The following is an 18,634-nucleotide window of genomic DNA, read 5'->3' on the forward strand; positions in this document are numbered from 1 at the left end:
CCAACAGCAGCGCACAGCCTCCTGATCCAGCCAGAGGATACACATGACTGAAGAAAGCAAATACAAAGGCTAAGCACCTCCCACACATGCCAACAGCAGCGCACAGCCTCCTGATCCAGCCAGAGGATACACATGACTGAGGAAAGCAAATACAAAGGCTAAGCACCTCCCACACATGCCAACAGCAGCGCACTGCCTCCTGATCCAGCCAGAGGATACACATGACAGAGAAAAAGCAAATACAAAGGCTAAGCACCTCCCACACATGCCAACAGCAGCGCACAGCCTCCTGATCAAGCCAGAGGATACACATGACAGAGGAAAGCAAATACAAATGCTAAGCACCTCCCACACATGCCAACAGCAGCGCACAGCCTCCTGGTCCAGCCAGAGGATACACATGACAGAGGAAAGCAAATACAAAAACACTAAGCACCTCCCAGACATGTATCCCACTTTTCCTGTTCTGGAATGGGTGCACCAGTACAGGTAGCCAGATATGTCCCCAGTATAGGTAGCCAGGTATAGGTGCCCCCAGTATAGGTGCAGCCAGTATAGGTAGCCATGTATAGGTGCCCCCAGTATAGGTAGCCAGATATAGGTGCCCCCAGTATAGGTAGCCAGATATAGGTGCCCCCAGTATAGGTAGCCAGGTATAGGTGCCCCCAGTATAGGTGCAGCCAGTATAGGTAGCCATGTATAGGTGCCCCCAGTATAGGTAGCCAGATATAGGTGCCCCCAGTATAGGTAGCCAGATATAGGTGCCCCCAGTATAGGTAGCCAGGTATAGGTGCCCCCAGTATAGGTAGCCAGATATAGGTGCCCCCAGTATAGGTAGCCATGTATAGGTGCCCCCAGTATAGGTAGCCAGATATAGGGGCCCCCAGTATAGGTAGCCATGTATAGGTGCCCCCAGTATAGGTAGCCAGGTATAGGTGCAGCCAGTATAGGTAGCCAGATATAGGTGCCCCCAGTATAGGTAGCCAGATATAGGTGCCCCCAGTATAGGTAGCCAGGTATAGGTGCCCCCAGTATAGGTAGCCAGATATAGGTGCCCCCAGTATAGGTAGCCAGATATAGGTGCCCCCAGCATAGGTAGCCAGGTATAGGTGCAGCCAGTATAGGTATCCCAGAGCTCCCAACTGTCCCTCTTTCCTCCTCATTTGTCCCTCTTTCAGGACTTTGTCCCTCTTTCTATGTAAATATATATATTTCTCTACTAAAAATGTGTGTATTTGACTCTACACTTTATTCCCATCCTGTAAATTGATATATTACTGATTGTAAAATGTTACTATGAAGGAAAATGAACCAGGACAGAAAGGACCAGTGTGGATTGAATTATAAAACAACAAATTTTTCATATGAAATCTTTATGGTATGCATGACTAGGGGTGTGACGGGGCGTGGTCAGGGGTGTGGCAGGGGCGTGGCTTAAGTGTCCCTCTTTCTCATCTCAAAAAGTTGGGAGCTTTGTAGGTATCCAGATATAGGTGCAGCCAGTTCATGTAACCAGATATAGATGCCCCAAATATAGGTAGCCAGATATAGGTGCCCCCAGTATAGACAAATATAGATGCCCCCAGTACAGGTAGCCAGATATAGATGCCCCCAGTATAGGTAGACAAATATAGATGCCCCCAGTACAGGTAGCCAGATATAGATGCCCCCAGTATAGGTAGACAAATATAGATGCCCCCAGTACAGGTTGCCAGATATAGATGCCCCCAGTACAGGTAGCCAGATATAGGTGCCCCCAGTATAGGGAGTCAGGTATAGGTGCCCCAGTAAAGGTAGCCAGGTATAGGTGCCCCCCAGTATAGGGAGCCAGGTATAGGTGCCCCCAGTATAGGTAGCCAGATATAGGTGCCCCCAGTATAGGTAGCCAGGTATAGGTGCCCCCAGTATAGGTAGCCAGATATAGATGCCCCCAGTACAGGTAGCCAGATATAGATGCCCCCAGTACAGGTAGCAAGGTATAGGGGCCCCCAGTATAGGTAGACAAATATAGATGCCCCCAGTACAGGTAACCAGATATAGACGCCCCCAGTATAGGTAGACAAATATAGATGCCCCCAGTACAGGTAGCCAGATATAGATGCCCCCAGTATAGGTAGACAAATATAGATGCCCCCAGTACAGGTAGCAAGGTATAGGGGCCCCCAGTATAGGTAGCCAGATATAGATGCCCCCAGTATAGGTAGCCAGATATAGGTGCCCCCAGTATAGGTAGACAAATATAGATGCCCCCAGTACAGGTAGCCAGATATAGATGCCCCCAGTATAGGTAGCCTGGAATAGGTGCAGCCAGTATAGGTAGCCTGGAATAGGTGCACCAGTAGAGGTAACCAGTTATAGGTGCAGCCAGCACAGGTAGCCATGTATAGGTGCAGCCAGTATAGGTGCCGCCAGCACAGGTAGCCAGATATAGGTGCAGCCAGTATAGGTAGCCAGGTATAGCTGCAGCCAGTATAGGTAGCCAGATATAGGTGCAGCCAGTATAGGTAGCCAGATATAGGTGCAGCCAGATATAGGTGCAGCCAGTATAGGTAGCCTGGAATAGGGGCAGCCAGTACAGGTAGCCTGGAATAAGTGCACCAATACAGATAGCCAGATATAGGTGCAGCCAGTATAGGTAGCCAGATATAGGTGCAGCCAGTATAGGTGCAGGCAGTATAGGTGCAGCCAGTATAGGTAGCCTGGAATAGGTGCAGCCAGTACAGGTAGCCTGGAATAAGTGCACCAATACAGGTAGCCAGATATAGGTGCAGCCAGTATAGGTAGCCAGATATAGGTGCAGACAGGATAGGTAGCCAGATATAGGTGCAGCCAGTATAGGTAGCCAGGTATAGCTGCAGCCAGTATAGGTAGCCAGATATAGGTGCAGCCAGTATAGGTAGCCAGGTATAGCTACAGTCAGTATAGGTAGCCAGATATAGGTGCAGCCAGTATAGGTAGCCAGATATAGGTGCAGCCAGTATAGGTGCAGCCAGTATAGGTAGCCAGATATAGGTGCAGCCAGTATAGGTGCAGCCAGTATAGGTAGCCTGGAATCGGGGCAGCAGTAGAGGTAGCCAGGTATAGCTGCAGCCAGTATAGGTAGCCAGATATAGGTGCAGCCAGTATAGGTGCAGCCAGTATAGGTAGCCAGATATAGGTGCAGCCAGTATAGGTAGCCTGGAATCGGGGCAGCAGTAGAGGTAGCCAGGTATAGCTGCAGCCAGTATAGGTAGCCATATATAGGTGCAGCCAGTATAGGTAGCCAGGTATAGCTGCAGAAAGTATAGGTAGCCAGATATAGGTGCAGCCAGTATAGGTAGCCTGGAATTGGGGCAGCAGTAGAGGTAGCCAGGTATAGCTGCAGCCCGTATAGGTAGCCATATATAGGTGCAGCCAGTATAGGTAGCCAGGTATAGCTGCAGCCAGTATAGGTAGCCAGATATAGGTGCAGCCAGTATAGGTAGCCAGATATAGGTGAAGCCAGTATAGGTGCAGCCAGTATAGGTAGCCAGATATAGGTGCAGCCAGTATAGGTAGCCTGGAATCGGGGCAGCAGTAGAGGTAGCCAGGTATAGCCGCAGCCAGTATAGGTAGCCATATATAGGTGCAGCCAGTATATGTAGCCAGGTATAGCTGCAGCCAGTATAGGTAGCGAGATATAGGTGCAGCCAGTATAGGTAGCCAGTTATAGGTGAAGCCAGTATAAGTAGCCAGATATAGGTGCAGCCAGTATAGGTGCAGCCAGTACAGGTAGCCTGGAATAGGTGCAGCCAGTATAGGTAGCCTGGAATAGGGGCAGCTGTAGAGGTAGCCAGATATAGGTGCAGCCAGTATAGGTGCAGCCAGTATAGGTAGCCTGGAATAGGGGCGGCAGTAGAGGTAGCCTGGAATAAGTGCACCAATACAGGTAGCCAGATATAGGTGCAGCCAGTACAGGTAGCCAGATATAGGTGCAGCCAGTATAGGTAGCCAGATATAGCTGCAGCAGTATAGGTAGCCAGATATAGGTGCAGCCAGTATAGGTAGCCTGGAATAGGGGCAGCCAGTATAGGTAGCCAGGTTTAGCTGCAGCCAGTATAGGTAGCCAGATATAGGTGCAGCCAGTATAGGTAGCCTGGAATCGGGGCAGCCAGTATAGGTAGCCTGGAATCGGGGCAGCAGTAGAGGTAGCCAGGTATAGCTGCAGCCAGTATAGGTAGCCAGGTATAGCTGCAGCCAGTATAGGTAGCCAGATATAGGTGCAGCCAGTATAGGTAGCCTGGTATAGGTGCAGCCAGTATAGGTAGCTTGGAATCGGGGCAGCAGTAGAGGTAGCCAGGTATAGCTGCAGCCAGTATAGGTAGCCATATATAGGTGCAGCCAGTATAGGTAGTCAGGTATAGCTGCAGCCAGTATAGGTAGACAGATATAGGTGCAGCCAGTATAGGTAGCCAGATATAGGTGCAGCCAGTATAGGTAGCCAGGAATAGGTGCAGCCAGTATAGGTAGCCTGGAATCGGGGCAGCAGTAGAGGTAGCCAGGTATAGCTGCAGCCAGTATAGGTAGCCATATATAGGTGCAGCCAGTATAGGTAGCCAGATATAGGTGCAGCCAGTATAGGTAGCCTGGAATCGGGGCAGCAGTAGAGGTAGCCAGGTATAGCTGCAGCCAGTATAGGTAGCCATATATAGGTGCCCCCAGTATAGGTGCAGCCAGTATAGGTAGCCAGGAATAGGTGCCCCAAGTACAGGTAGCCAGGTATAGGTGCAGCCAGTATAGGTAGCCTGGTATAGGTGCAGCCAGTATAGGTAGCCATATATAGGTGCAGCCAGTATAGGTAGCCAGATATAGGTGCAGCCAGTATAGGTAGCCAGATATAGGTGCAGCCAGTATAGGTAGCCATATATTGGTGCAGCCAGTATAGGTAGCCAGGTATAGCTGCAGCCAGTATAGGTAGCCAGATATAGGTGCAGCCAGTATAGGTAGCCAGATATAGGTGCAGCCAGTATAGGTAGCCAAATATAGGTGCAGCCAGTACAGGTAGCCTGGAATAAGTGCACCAATACAGGTAGCCAGATATAGGTGCAGCCAGTATAGGTAGCCAGATATAGGTGCAGACAGGATAGGTAGCCAGATATAGGTGCAGCCAGTATAGGTAGCCAGGTATAGCTGCAGCCAGTATAGGTAGCCAGATATAGGTGCAGCCAGTATAGGTAGCCAGGTATAGCTGCAGTCAGTATAGGTAGCCAGATATAGGTGCAGCCAGTATAGGTAGCCAGATATAGGTGCAGCCAGTATAGGTGCAGCCAGTATAGGTAGCCAGATATAGGTGCAGCCAGTATAGGTAGCCTGGAATCGGGGCAGCAGTAGAGGTAGCCAGGTATAGCTGCAGCCAGTATAGGTAGCCAGATATAGGTGCAGCCAGTATAGGTGCAGCCAGTATAGGTAGCCAGATATAGGTGCAGCCAGTATAGGTAGCCTGGAATCGGGGCAGCAGTAGAGGTAGCCAGGTATAGCTGCAGCCAGTATAGGTAGCCATATATAGGTGCAGCCAGTATAGGTAGCCAGGTATAGCTGCAGCCAGTATAGGTAGCCAGATATAGGTGCAGCCAGTATAGGTAGCCTGGAATTGGGGCAGCAGTAGAGGTAGCCAGGTATAGCTGCAGCCCGTATAGGTAGCCATATATAGGTGCAGCCAGTATAGGTAGCCAGGTATAGCTGCAGCCAGTATAGGTAGCCAGATATAGGTGCAGCCAGTATAGGTAGCCAGATATAGGTGAAGCCAGTATAGGTGCAGCCAGTATAGGTAGCCAGATATAGGTGCAGCCAGTATAGGTAGCCTGGAATCGGGGCAGCAGTAGAGGTAGCCAGGTATAGCCGCAGCCAGTATAGGTAGCCATATATAGGTGCAGCCAGTATATGTAGCCAGGTATAGCTGCAGCCAGTATAGGTAGCGAGATATAGGTGCATCCAGTATAGGTAGCCAGTTATAGGTGAAGCCAGTATAAGTAGCCAGATATAGGTGCAGCCAGTATAGGTGCAGCCAGTACAGGTAGCCTGGAATAGGTGCAGCCAGTATAGGTAGCCTGGAATAGGGGCAGCTGTAGAGGTAGCCAGATATAGGTGCAGCCAGTATAGGTGCAGCCAGTATAGGTAGCCTGGAATAGGGGCGGCAGTAGAGGTAGCCTGGAATAAGTGCACCAATACAGGTAGCCAGATATAGGTGCAGCCAGTACAGGTAGCCAGATATAGGTGCAGCCAGTATAGGTAGCCAGATATAGCTGCAGCAGTATAGGTAGCCAGATATAGGTGCAGCCAGTATAGGTAGCCTGGAATAGGGGCAGCCAGTATAGGTAGCCAGGTTTAGCTGCAGCCAGTATAGGTAGCCAGATATAGGTGCAGCCAGTATAGGTAGCCTGGAATCGGGGCAGCAGTAGAGGTAGCCAGGTATAGCTGCAGCCAGTATAGGTAGCCATATATAGGTGCAGCCAGTATAGGTAGTCAGGTATAGCTGCAGCCAGTATAGGTAGCCAGATATAGGTGCAGCCAGTATAGGTAGCCAGATATAGGGGCAGCCAGTATAGGTAGCCAGGAATAGGTGCAGCCAGTATAGGTAGCCTGGAATCGGGGCAGCAGTAGAGGTAGCCAGGTATAGCTGCAGCCAGTATAGGTAGCCAGGTATAGCTGCAGCCAGTATAGGTAGCCAGATATAGGTGCAGCCAGTATAGGTAGCCTGGTATAGGTGCAGCCAGTATAGGTAGCTTGGAATCGGGGCAGCAGTAGAGGTAGCCAGGTATAGCTGCAGCCAGTATAGGTAGCCATATATAGGTGCAGCCAGTATAGGTAGTCAGGTATAGCTGCAGCCAGTATAGGTAGACAGATATAGGTGCAGCCAGTATAGGTAGCCAGATATAGGTGCAGCCAGTATAGGTAGCCAGGAATAGGTGCAGCCAGTATAGGTAGCCTGGAATCGGGGCAGCAGTAGAGGTAGCCAGGTATAGCTGCAGCCAGTATAGGTAGCCATATATAGGTGCAGCCAGTATAGGTAGCCAGATATAGGTGCAGCCAGTATAGGTAGCCTGGAATCGGGGCAGCAGTAGAGGTAGCCAGGTATAGCTGCAGCCAGTATAGGTAGCCATATATAGGTGCCCCCAGTATAGGTGCAGCCAGTATAGGTAGCCAGGAATAGGTGCCCCAAGTACAGGTAGCCAGGTATAGGTGCAGCCAGTATAGGTAGCCTGGTATAGGTGCAGCCAGTATAGGTAGCCATATATAGGTGCAGCCAGTATAGGTAGCCAGATATAGGTGCAGCCAGTATAGGTAGCCAGATATAGCTGCAGCCAGTATAGGTAGCCATATATAGGTGCAGCCAGTATAGGTAGTCAGGTATAGCTGCAGCCAGTATAGGTAGACAGATATAGGTGCAGCCAGTATAGGTAGCCAGATATAGGTGCAGCCAGTATAGGTAGCCAGGAATAGGTGCAGCCAGTATAGGTAGCCTGGAATCGGGGCAGCAGTAGAGGTAGCCAGGTATAGCTGCAGCCAGTATAGGTAGCCATATATAGGTGCAGCCAGTATAGGTAGCCAGATATAGGTGCAGCCAGTATAGGTAGCCTGGAATCGGGGCAGCAGTAGAGGTAGCCAGGTATAGCTGCAGCCAGTATAGGTAGCCATATATAGGTGCCCCCAGTATAGGTGCAGCCAGTATAGGTAGCCAGGAATAGGTGCCCCAAGTACAGGTAGCCAGGTATAGGTGCAGCCAGTATAGGTAGCCTGGTATAGGTGCAGCCAGTATAGGTAGCCATATATAGGTGCAGCCAGTATAGGTAGCCAGATATAGGTGCAGCCAGTATAGGTAGCCAGATATAGGTGCAGCCAGTATAGGTAGCCATATATTGGTGCAGCCAGTATAGGTAGCCAGGTATAGCTGCAGCCAGTATAGGTAGCCAGATATAGGTGCAGCCAGTATAGGTAGCCAGATATAGGTGCAGCCAGTATAGGTGCAGCCAGTATAGGTAGCCTGGAATAGGGGCGGCAGTAGAGGTAGCCAGATATAGGTGCAGCCAGTATAGGTAGCCAGATATAGGTGCAGCCAGTATAGGTAGCCTGGAATAGGGGGGCAGTAGAGGTAGCCAGATATAGGTGCAGCCAGTATAGGTAGCCTGGAATAGGGGCGGCAGTAGAGGTAGCCAGATATAGGTGCAGCCAGTATAGGTAGCCAGATATAGGTGCAGCCAGTATAGGTAGCCTGGAATAGGGGTGGCAGTAGAGGTAGCCAGATATAGGTGCAGCCAGTATAGGTAGCCTGGAATAGGGGCGGCAGTAGAGGTAGCCAGATATAGGTGCAGCCAGTATAGGTAGCCAGGAATAGGTGCAGCCAGTATAGGTAGCCAGATATAGGTGCAGCCAGTATAGGTAGCCTGGAATAGGGGCGGCAGCCGGCAGTAGAGGTAGCCAGATATAGCTGCAGCCAGTATAGGTAGCCTGGTATAGCTGCAGCAGTATAGGTAGCCTGGTATAGCTGCAGCAGTATAGGTAGCCAGATATTTCCTTTAATCTTTTGTGGAAATGGGTAAGGGGTACTTTGTAGTACCCCTATACTCATTTCTCCTGGGAGGGGGCGGGCATTAGAGATAGCCCGAACCACCGATTTTCGGTTCGCGAACCCCGTTCGCGAACTTTCGCGGAAGGTCCGGATTGCGCGAACTTTCGCGAATCGCAATAAACTTCAATGGGGAGGCGAAATTAAAGATTTAGAAAAATATCTGCTCACTGGAAAAATGATAGAAAAGATGTTTCAAAGGGTCTAATACCTGGAGGAAGACATGGTTGAATGAAATACACATCAAAAGTCTCAGAAAAAAATCTGCATTTGACACAAAGCAGTGTTTTAAGGTCAGAAATCTCATTGAATGTTCAATTGCAGGCCTACACTGCTTTACAACATCAGACAGTGTATCTCTACCTCAATCCCTCTGCCCGGAGGTAGGAGGGTCTTCTCTTCCAGGAAATTGTAGGATTTCAAAAGCCAGCTTACATACCTTGGCCAGGAATTGAACCCAGGTCTGAGTGTGTGGTAGGTAGCTCACTTTACCACTATACCACCACCAACACTGCATGCTGAAGCCAGTCTAGCATGTACCATTATGATATATCCAAGAGAAAAATGAGCTTGCTTAAGGATTTGTAGTATGCCAAAAGCGAACTCACATTGGCCGGGAATAGAACCCAGGCCTACCGCTCTGTAGGCTGCTATCTGTAACGATTGTGGAATTCTCTCCGTGATCAGCGAACAGGACGTGCGCTGACACTGCGGAAATCCTCCACAAGCGTATAATTTGAGGGAACCCAGCGAATATTCCTGTCGGCAGGTGGAGCTGTGGAGTGCAGAGGAACAGCTCCTCTGCCCTGCCACACACACCAGACAGGAATTGTTCGAAGGGAAGAAATGCAGGGCAAGATAGCCCTGAGAGAGAGAGATCAAAGCGACAGAGGGTATGTGTGTCCACCAATCTAGTCGCCACCCTGCGATGATGAACACACAACCATGAAGATCAGGTGAGAAGGCAATCGCCAGAGATGGTGATTGCTAACAGCGACACAAGACCGAATAAGCACAGATGAGGAATGTATGTATGTCCACCAATCTAGCCACCAACCTGCGACGGCGGACACACAACAAAGGAAACCAAGTGAGAGCGCAATCGCAAAAGAAGCGATTGCGAAAGAGAATGAGCACAGAGACAGAATGTATGTATGTGCCCCAATCTAGTCGCCAACCCGCGACGGTGCATACACAACAGAAGAAACGACGTAGGAACGCAATCGCGAGAGAGGCGATTGCCAGAGGTGACACAAGGCTTAAGCAAGACAGGGCATGAGAGTAGCAAAGGCACAGCAAATCATACAATGAGGAGATAAGGAAAATAACAAACGCTAACTAAACGCGAACACCGCACTCATTCGCAACAGCGAACGCGTTTCCTGCGCGGTCTCCGCGTGTTAAGCACAACAGAGACAAGCACGCCTAACTAACCACCGACAGACAAACATGAAACGGAGGACGCGAGCGCTTGCTTAACGGTTACCTCACCGAGCCTCCAGCAAGCGTTCGTAGCAGACAAGACAGATAAACGAAAACAGGAATAAGTGAGAGATACGATCCACCGCTCTTCCGCCAGAGCGAGTGCGATCTAAATAGGAAAATGGAGTTAGCAGGATCCACTGCTCTTTCCGCCAGAGCGAGTGTGATCCAAGTATAGAACCAGAGCGAGCTGGATCCACTGCTCTTTCCGCCAGAGCAGGTGCGATCCAAGTACAGCAAGAGAGTTGCAGACCAGAAGGATCCACAGCCGCTACTGCTAGAGGCTAGTGTGATCGAAGCACGACAGACAGACAGAACAGGCAATACAAATAATACAATCCTGACTGCTCTAGCAAGGATGCCTAATGCAGTCCCAGGAATTACTCTAAGCTAATCTTCAAACGATAAGCATGGCTGACACTCCAGGAGTGTTTCACAGGACAAACCCTTATGACCAGCGAAGGTCTGTGATATCACATGGTATTTATCCACTTCACCTCCCTTGCTACGCTTATCTACTCCCCACAAAACTTTACTTGAAGCTCAGGGGAGTAGATAGGCGTACTTGTGGTAAACAGTGTGCTGTATGCCCAATAAGCTATCTGATTATGTATATAGGGTATCATTTTAACCGTGACAAGTGAGAGAATAGATTTTGTGTTGTTTGACAACTGAGGGATAAGTCATGTGATTTTTTTTACCGGAAAACTGAATGAAAAGCAATAAAACTGTTATTTTCATGTACTCTATACCCCTAAATAAATACTTGTAAAAAAAAAACAAAAGTGACAGCATTGAAAAGAGAATACATAGTTACCCTAGGGACTTAGCTTTTAAAATATGTATGCCATGAGAGTGTATTACTGTTAATCATGAAGATAAGGGCTTTTAATTACTGATAGAGTACAATGAGAAAACAAAAACACAAACCAGAAACTAATATATTATCGCCATACATTGTACTAGGAACATTATTTAAATGTTGAGATAACCAGGACAAATTAGCAAATACAATGTGTGGGTTTTACCTATGGTAACATTGTTTATTTGAAAACTATAGTGCATGGAAATGGATAAATAGTGTATTTTTTCTTTTTTTTTTTCTCATTTTTCCCTTTAAAATGCACAGATAATAGCATAATTACTAAAAGCAAATATCACCCTCACAAAGCATAATTTGTGGCAAAAAAAACAAGATATAGATCATTTACATCTGATGAGTAGCAATAAAGTTATTGGTGAATGAATGGGAGGAGCGCTGAAATGTGAAAATTGCTCTGGTTTTTAAGCAAAAAACCCTGTGGTGCTGAAGTGGTTAAAGTACAAGCCTCCAGAGGATGTGGCTAGGAGATTTGCATGACAAACGTATGCAAATTCCCCAGCAGCAGCAAGCTGCAAAACTGACAAAAGGTCTCTTTTCCAGAGACCTGCAGAATGCAGACCTGAACAGTGGTCAAAAAGCTGCCTGCCTGCACAGGCAGCTGAGCGGATCATTACAGTATCCTAACCATTACACCACCAATACAACACACTACAATGCTACATGCTGAAGCCAGCCTAGCAAGTACCATTGTGATATATCCAAGAGAAAAATGAGATTGCTTAAAGGGAAGGTTCAGGGAGGGTGGGTAAAAAATAAAAATCAATTTCCACTTACCTGGGGCTTCCTCCAGCCCGTGGCAGGCAGGAGGTGCCCTCGCCGCCGCTCCGCAGGCTCCCGGTGGTCTCCGGTGGCCGACCCGACCTGGCCAGGCCGGCTGCCAGGTCGGGCTCTTCTGCGCTCCAAGGCCCGGAACTTCTGCGTCCCACGCCGGCGCGCTGACGTCATCGGACGTCCTCCGGGCTCTACTGCGCATGCGCAGAACTCCTGCCTGCCACGGGCTGGAGGAAGCCCCAGGTAAGTGGAAATTGATTTTTATTTTTTACCCACCCTCCCTGAACCTTCCCTTTAAGGATTTGTAGGATTTCAAAAGCCAACTCACATACATTGGCCATGAATCAAACCCAGGCCTACCGCTCTGTAGGCTGCTATCCTAACCATTATACCACCAACACTACATGCTGAAACTTCTTGGAGCAGACTTACTTCCTCCCTCCAAAAGACACACATACATCCCCATAAAATCATTCAACAGTTTTTGTGGTACACAGTCTCTGTGGCACAATCGGTTAGCGTGTTTGGCTGTTAAAGAGAGTCTGAAGCGAGAATAGATCTCGCTTCAGACCTCATAGCTAGCAGGGGCATGCGTGCCCCTGCTAAAACGCCGCTATAGCGCGGCTTAACGGGGGTCCCTGTCCCCCCAAACCCCCTCCGAGCAGCGGGGGAGCGCTTCCTGGTTGGGGCAGGGCTAACCGCCGCAGCCCTGCCCCATGCGCGTCTGTCAGACGCGTACCTCCGCCTCTCCCCCGCCCCTCTCAGTCTTCCTTCACTGAGAGGGGCGGGGGAGAGGCGGCGATGCGCGTCTGATAGACGCGACTGGAGGCAGGGCTGCAGCCGTTAGCCCTGCCTCCAGGAAGATCAGCTCCAGCGACCTTTTTCCGACCCAGGTTTGCGGGGGGTGGGTTGGGGGTGAAGGGACCCCCGTTAAGCCGCGGGATAGCGGCGTTTTAGCAGGGGCACACGTGCCCCTGCTATATATAAGACCTGAAGCGAGATTTAGTCTCGCTTCAGTGTCTCTTTAACTGCAAGGTTGGTGGTTCAAGCCCACCCAGGCATGGCCTTGCCTTTTGTGTTCAACAGTTGTCCAAAGAGAACCCCAGATAGCCAGGTAGATTCATCTCTCTCTCTCTCTCTCTCTCCCTCTCTAGTAGGGATGGTCACCGCTTTCCGCGGAATTGTATTTTCCACAATTTTGAGCAGAAATTGGTCATTCCGTTCCATTTGGTCAGAATGGAATTGCTTTTTCAATCCGGCGGAATTTCGAAATTGCCTGTGAAATTCTGCTGGTATCCGTAGATGGTTTTCAGCTGAAAATTCAGTTCAATGGCATCAACTCCTAGAGAGAGAGAGAGATAATTTTTCTCTTGGGTATATTACAATGGTACATGCTAGGCTGGCTTCAGCATAGAGCATTGTAGTGTGTTGTGTTGGTGGTATAATGGTTAGGATAGCAGCCTACCAAGCGGTAGACCTGGGTTCTATTCCTGGCCAATGTGAGTTGGCTTTTGGCATCCTACAAATCCTTAAGCAAGCTAATTTTTCTCTTGGATATATCATAATGGTACATGCTAGGCTGGCTTCAGCATGTAGTGTTGGTGGTGGTATAATGGTTAGGATAGCAGCCTACCAAGCACTCAGACCTGGGTTCAATTCCCGGCCAAGCTGTGTAAGCCGGCTTTTGAAATCCTACAATTCCCTGGAAGACAAGACACTCTGGGAGGAGGGAGAGAGGGAGTGATATAAGGAATAACAATCAGCTAGGAACAAGCTAACAAGCCTACAAGAGCCTAACTAAGCTCTCCCTAGCAGAGTCTGTCAGCAGCTGTCCCTTAACTAATTACTGTAGGCAGACGAGTGAGTAAAACGACAGGAGAACCTTGCCTTTTATAAGGGGGGGTGGGGCTCCAGGAGTGAGTGTAGTTAGATTGGCGACAATGTGCCTGCTCACTGTGATGTGGAGGGTCAAAGTTGTGCTCAATGGAGCATTATGGAGGCAAATCGAACTTCCGCAAAAGTTTGCCTTCACCGGTGAACGCGAACCACCCAAAGTTCGCCTGGAACCGTTCGCAGGTGAACCGTTCGGGCCATCTCTAGTGGGCATCTGGGTTCCCCTTCTTAAAGGGGACTCCAAGATGCCACCATGAACCCCCCCAGGGAGTCATTGCCCCACCTCCTCCTGGGGCTTGACTGCCCCTCCCCCCCAGAGCCCCCCCATACCATGGACCATGCAGCCTGGTATAGCTCGGGGTACGAAGCCCCAGTCAGCTGGGGTTCACATTCTGGCTATCCCAGCCTGCATGGGGGACAAGGGGTTACAGAGGCTCGGGTGGGGGGGAAGGGGAAGGCTTGGCTGCCCCTCCCCCCCAGAGCCCCCCCATACCATGGACCATGCAGCCTGGTATAGCTCGGGGTACGAAGCCCCAGTCAGCTGGGGCTCCGCATTCTGGCTATCCCAGCCTGCATGGGGGACAAGGGGTTACAGAGGCTCGGGAGGGGGAACCCCACATTCTGGTTATCCCAGCCTGCACGGGGGACAAGGGGTTACAGAGGCTCGGGAGGGGGGAAGGGTAAGGCTTGGCTGCCCCTCCCCCCCAGAGCCCCCCATACCATGGACCATGCGGGCTGGTATAGCTCAGGGTACGAAGCCCCAGTGGGCCGGGGCTCCACATTCTGGCTATCCCAGCCTGCATGGGGGACAAGGGGTTACAGAGGCTCAGGAGGGGGGACCCCACATTCTGGCTATCCCAGCCTGCATGGGGGACAAGGGGTTACACAGGCTCGGGAGGGGGGACCCCACATCATTTTTTTTTATATATATATTTCCCACAATCTGAACATAAAAAAGTAAAAACAAAAAATAGGTAAAGTTGCCAGGGATCTTTATCCAGCCATAGTGCGACTGTACAGCGATCCCTGGCCAAAGCATTGCGGCTCTGGAGGGGTTTCCAGGGGGGCGGTACGCACTGCATACGGACCCCCTGGAAACCCCATCAGGAAATTCATTGCTTTTTCTTTTGATGTATGTAAATGTACACTGCCGCTAGTTTTGCTACATTATCTGTCATTTACCGCATTTAAATGTATTCCTTTTTCCTTTGAAACTTTAAAATCTATTTTCTCAAAAAATTCTGTAGTCACTGACACTGTCCCTCTCCACATACCCTGCAAATGTTGTGTTTCTGGCACGTAAGAGGGCTCAGCTATTAGCCACTAAAGTCGGTGGCCATTCGCCTGCCATTAAAGTCTATGGCGGTTCGCCGGTCCACGGACTTTTGTGGAAGTTCGCGTCCACGGTCCCAAAATAAAAATGAGGTTTGAGCCATCTCTACAGGTAAGTAGATTTTTTTTTATTCCTCGGATGTGTCCTTTAAAGAGACTTAACACTGTAAAGTAAACATTCCATGCATCCTCATTTCAGATGAAGTTATAATCACCAGCCAGGTCTGTGTCCTCCTACACTTTCCTCCTCCCCCTCTCTAGTGGGTAGCCCCGCCCCTTTGCAGCAACACCATGGCATTGTCTCTAATCAAAATACAGAAAGCATCATCACATTTCTCTGCAAAGGGGCGTGGCTAGACACTGTATGCGGTTGGACACGAGACTCGGGGAGGGTGTCAGAGGAAGGAGACCCAGTAAGGGATTAAAATCTGAGAAAAAGATCCATAGAATAAATATTTTACACTAATAATATATTTTACACTTTTATTTTACTCTATTCAAATTCATCTTCTAATTATGCCCCTTATGATATTCTTCATAGTTCTAGGGTGACTGTTTTATTACAAAGGCAATTTCCATCTTCTCTCATTAGAAAGTTTGATTACACGATCTATTGTTAGGAATTCAAATAGGTTTAAAGGGAAGGTTCAGGGAGGGAGGTAAAAAAATAAAAATCAATATCCACTTACCTGGGGCTTCCTCCAGCCCGTGGCAGGCAGGAGGTGCCCTCGCCGCCGCTCCGCAGGCTCCCGGTGGTCTCCGGTGGCCGACCCGACCTGGCCAGGCCCGGCTGCCAGGTCAGGCTCTGCTGCACTCCAAGGCCTGGCACTTCTGCGTCCCACGCGGGCGCGCTGATGTCATCGGACGTCCGCCGGGCTGTACTGCGCCACGAGGGCACCTCCTGCCTGCCACGGGCTGGAGGAAGCCCCAGGTAAGTGGATATTGATTTTTATTTTTTTACCTCCCTCCCTAAACCTTCCCTTTAACCTCCTTGGCGGTTAATTGTTTCTGCAAAAATTGCAGAAATCCAATTTTAAAAAAAAAAAAAAATTATGTTTCATGTAAAGCTACCAGAGTGGGAGCTACATGAAACTCCGCTAGAGGGCGCATGTGTCCCTCTAGTGCGATTGTCGCCGGCACTTATAGCAAACAGGGGAGCGCGAATATAACGCGTTCCCCTGTTTGGCTTCTCCTGTCGCCATGGCGACGTTCGGGATGACGTCATGGACGTCAGCCGACGTCCTGACGTCAGGCACACCCGATCCAGCCCATAGCGCTGCCCGGAACTCATTGGTCCGGGCAGCGCAGGGTTCTGGCGGGGGCCCTCTTGCGCCGCTGCGTGCGGGCGATCGCCGCAGAGCGGCGGCGATCAAGCTGTACGCGCGGCTAGCAAAGTGCTAGCTGCGCGTACAGCACTTTACAGTATCAAAATTGCCCCACCAGGGGCTGAGATCTCCCCCTGCGCGGCATAGCCTGAGCTCAGCTCGGGCTTACCGCCAGGGAGGTTAAAGCTTTTATCTGTAACCACTTCAGCCTTCAGCGTTTTTTCACCTTATGCATCAGAGAAACTCTCACCGCCCATTCATTCTCCAATAACTTTATCACTGCTTATCACAATGAATTGATCTATATCTTGTTTTTTATGACACTATTTAGGTTTTCTTTTTTTCAGGCATCCTGTAAGCGTACGATGAGGGAATCCATTGTTATTCCTCGTTCCTGTGCTCTGTTTCTCATTAAATGTATTTATGATGTATTGTAAATTAACCGTAACTTCAGGATATTTCCTTGTACCTTCAATGTTGCATAATATAATACTGAGGAGCATCTGTGGTACTTACAGTTACTGACGCCTCCTGGATATGATGAGTCTGTTAAAGGGAAAGACATTCATGAGGCAAAATTTCACAGCAAATGATTTTTCCATAATGCAAATATCCAAAATCCAGAACATGACCCAGCAGGGCTAACCTCTGGGAACTCCGGCCTCCTCCCACATCCCAAAACCATACAGATACGTTCATTTTCTTCCTCAATTGGCCCTAAAATACAGTAGGATTAGATTGTGAGCTCCTCTGAGGACAGTCAGTGACATGACTATGTACTCTGTAAAGTGCTGCAGGAGATGTCAGTGCTATATAAATACATAATAATAACATGGTAGGACATTAGACTATGACTATGGTAGGATTAGAGTGTGAGCTCCTCTGAGGACAGTCATTGACATGACTATGTACTCTGTAATGTGCTGCAGAAGATGTCAGCGCTATATAAATACATAATAATAATATGGTAGGACATTAGACTATGACTATGGTAGGATTAGAGTGTGAGCTCCTCTGAGGACAGTCAGTGACATGACTATGTACTCTGTAATGTGCTGAAGAAGATGTCAGTGCTATATAAATACAAAATAATAATAATATGTGAGGACATTAGACTATGACTATGGTAGGATTAGATTGTGAGCTCCTCTGAGGACAGTCAGTGACATGACTATGTACTCTGTAATGTGCTGCAGAAGATGTCAGTGCTATATAAATACATAATATTAATACGGTAGGACATCAGACTATGACTATGGTAGGATTAGATTGTGAGCTCCTCTGAGGACAGTTAGTGACATGACTATGTACTCTGTAATGTGCTGCAGAAGATGTCAGTGCTATATAAATACATAATAATAATATGGTAGGACATCAGACTATGAATATGGTAGGATTAGATTGTGAACTCCTCTGAGGACAGTCAGTGACATGACTATGTACTCTGTAATGTGCTGCAGAAGATGTCAGTGCTATAGAAATACATAATAATAATATGGTAGGACATTACACTAGGGCTATGGTAGGATTAGAGTGTGAGCTCCTCTGAGGACAGTCAGTGACATGACTATGTACTCTGTAATGTGCTGAAGAAGATGTCAGTGCTATATAAATACATAATAATAATATGGTAGGACATCAGACTATGACTATGGTAGGGATTAGATTGTGAGCTCCTCTGAGGACAGTCAGTGACATGACTATGTACTCTGTAATGTGCTGCAGAAGATGTCAGCGCTATATAAATACATAATAATAATATGGCAGGAGATTAGACTATGACTATGGTAGGATTAGAGTGTGAGCTCCTCTGAGGACAGTGAGTGACATGACTATGTACTCTGTAATGTGCTGCAGGAGATGTCAGTGCAATATAAATACATAATAATAATATGGTAGGACATTACACTATGACTATGGTAGGATTCGAGTGTGAGCTCCTCTGAGGACAGTCAGTGACATGACTATGTACTCTGTACAGTGCTACAGGAGATTTCAGTGCTATATAAATACATAATAATAATATGATAGGACATCAGACTATGACTATGGTAGGGATTAGATTGTGAGCTCCTCTGAGGACAGTCAGTGACATGACTATGTACTCTGTAATGTGCTGCAGAAGATGTCAGCGCTATATAAATACATAATAATAATATGGCAGGAGATTAGACTATGACTATGGTAGGATTAGAGTGTGAGCTCCTCTGAGGACAGTCAGTGACATGACTATGTACTCTGTAATGTGCTGCAGAAGATGTCAGTGCTATAGAAATACATAATAATAATATGGTAGGACATTGCACTATGACTATGGTAGGATTATATTGTGAGCTCCTCTGAGGACAGTCAGTGACATGACTATGT

General features: G+C 48.5%; 1 protein-coding gene across 3 annotated transcripts in view; it reads right to left on the reverse strand.

The window, feature by feature from the left end:
• The window catches only part of LOC137519290 (phospholipase A2 inhibitor NAI-like), a 97,652-nt gene that overhangs the window by 35,420 nt on the left and 43,598 nt on the right, over positions 1-18,634 (reverse strand). For 2 of the 3 annotated variants that reach the window (XM_068238234.1, XM_068238233.1), the window contains exon 3: positions 16,784-16,813. In XM_068238234.1, the coding sequence (XP_068094335.1) occupies positions 16,784-16,813 (30 nt within the window). Of the gene's footprint in view, positions 1-16,783; positions 16,814-16,913; positions 16,985-18,634 lie in introns of those variants that run through there. The other variant, XM_068238235.1, reaches the window with a different exon arrangement.

This window comes from Hyperolius riggenbachi, chromosome 5 (assembly GCF_040937935.1).
Source record: "Hyperolius riggenbachi isolate aHypRig1 chromosome 5, aHypRig1.pri, whole genome shotgun sequence".
Lineage (NCBI taxonomy): Eukaryota > Metazoa > Chordata > Amphibia > Anura > Hyperoliidae > Hyperolius > Hyperolius riggenbachi.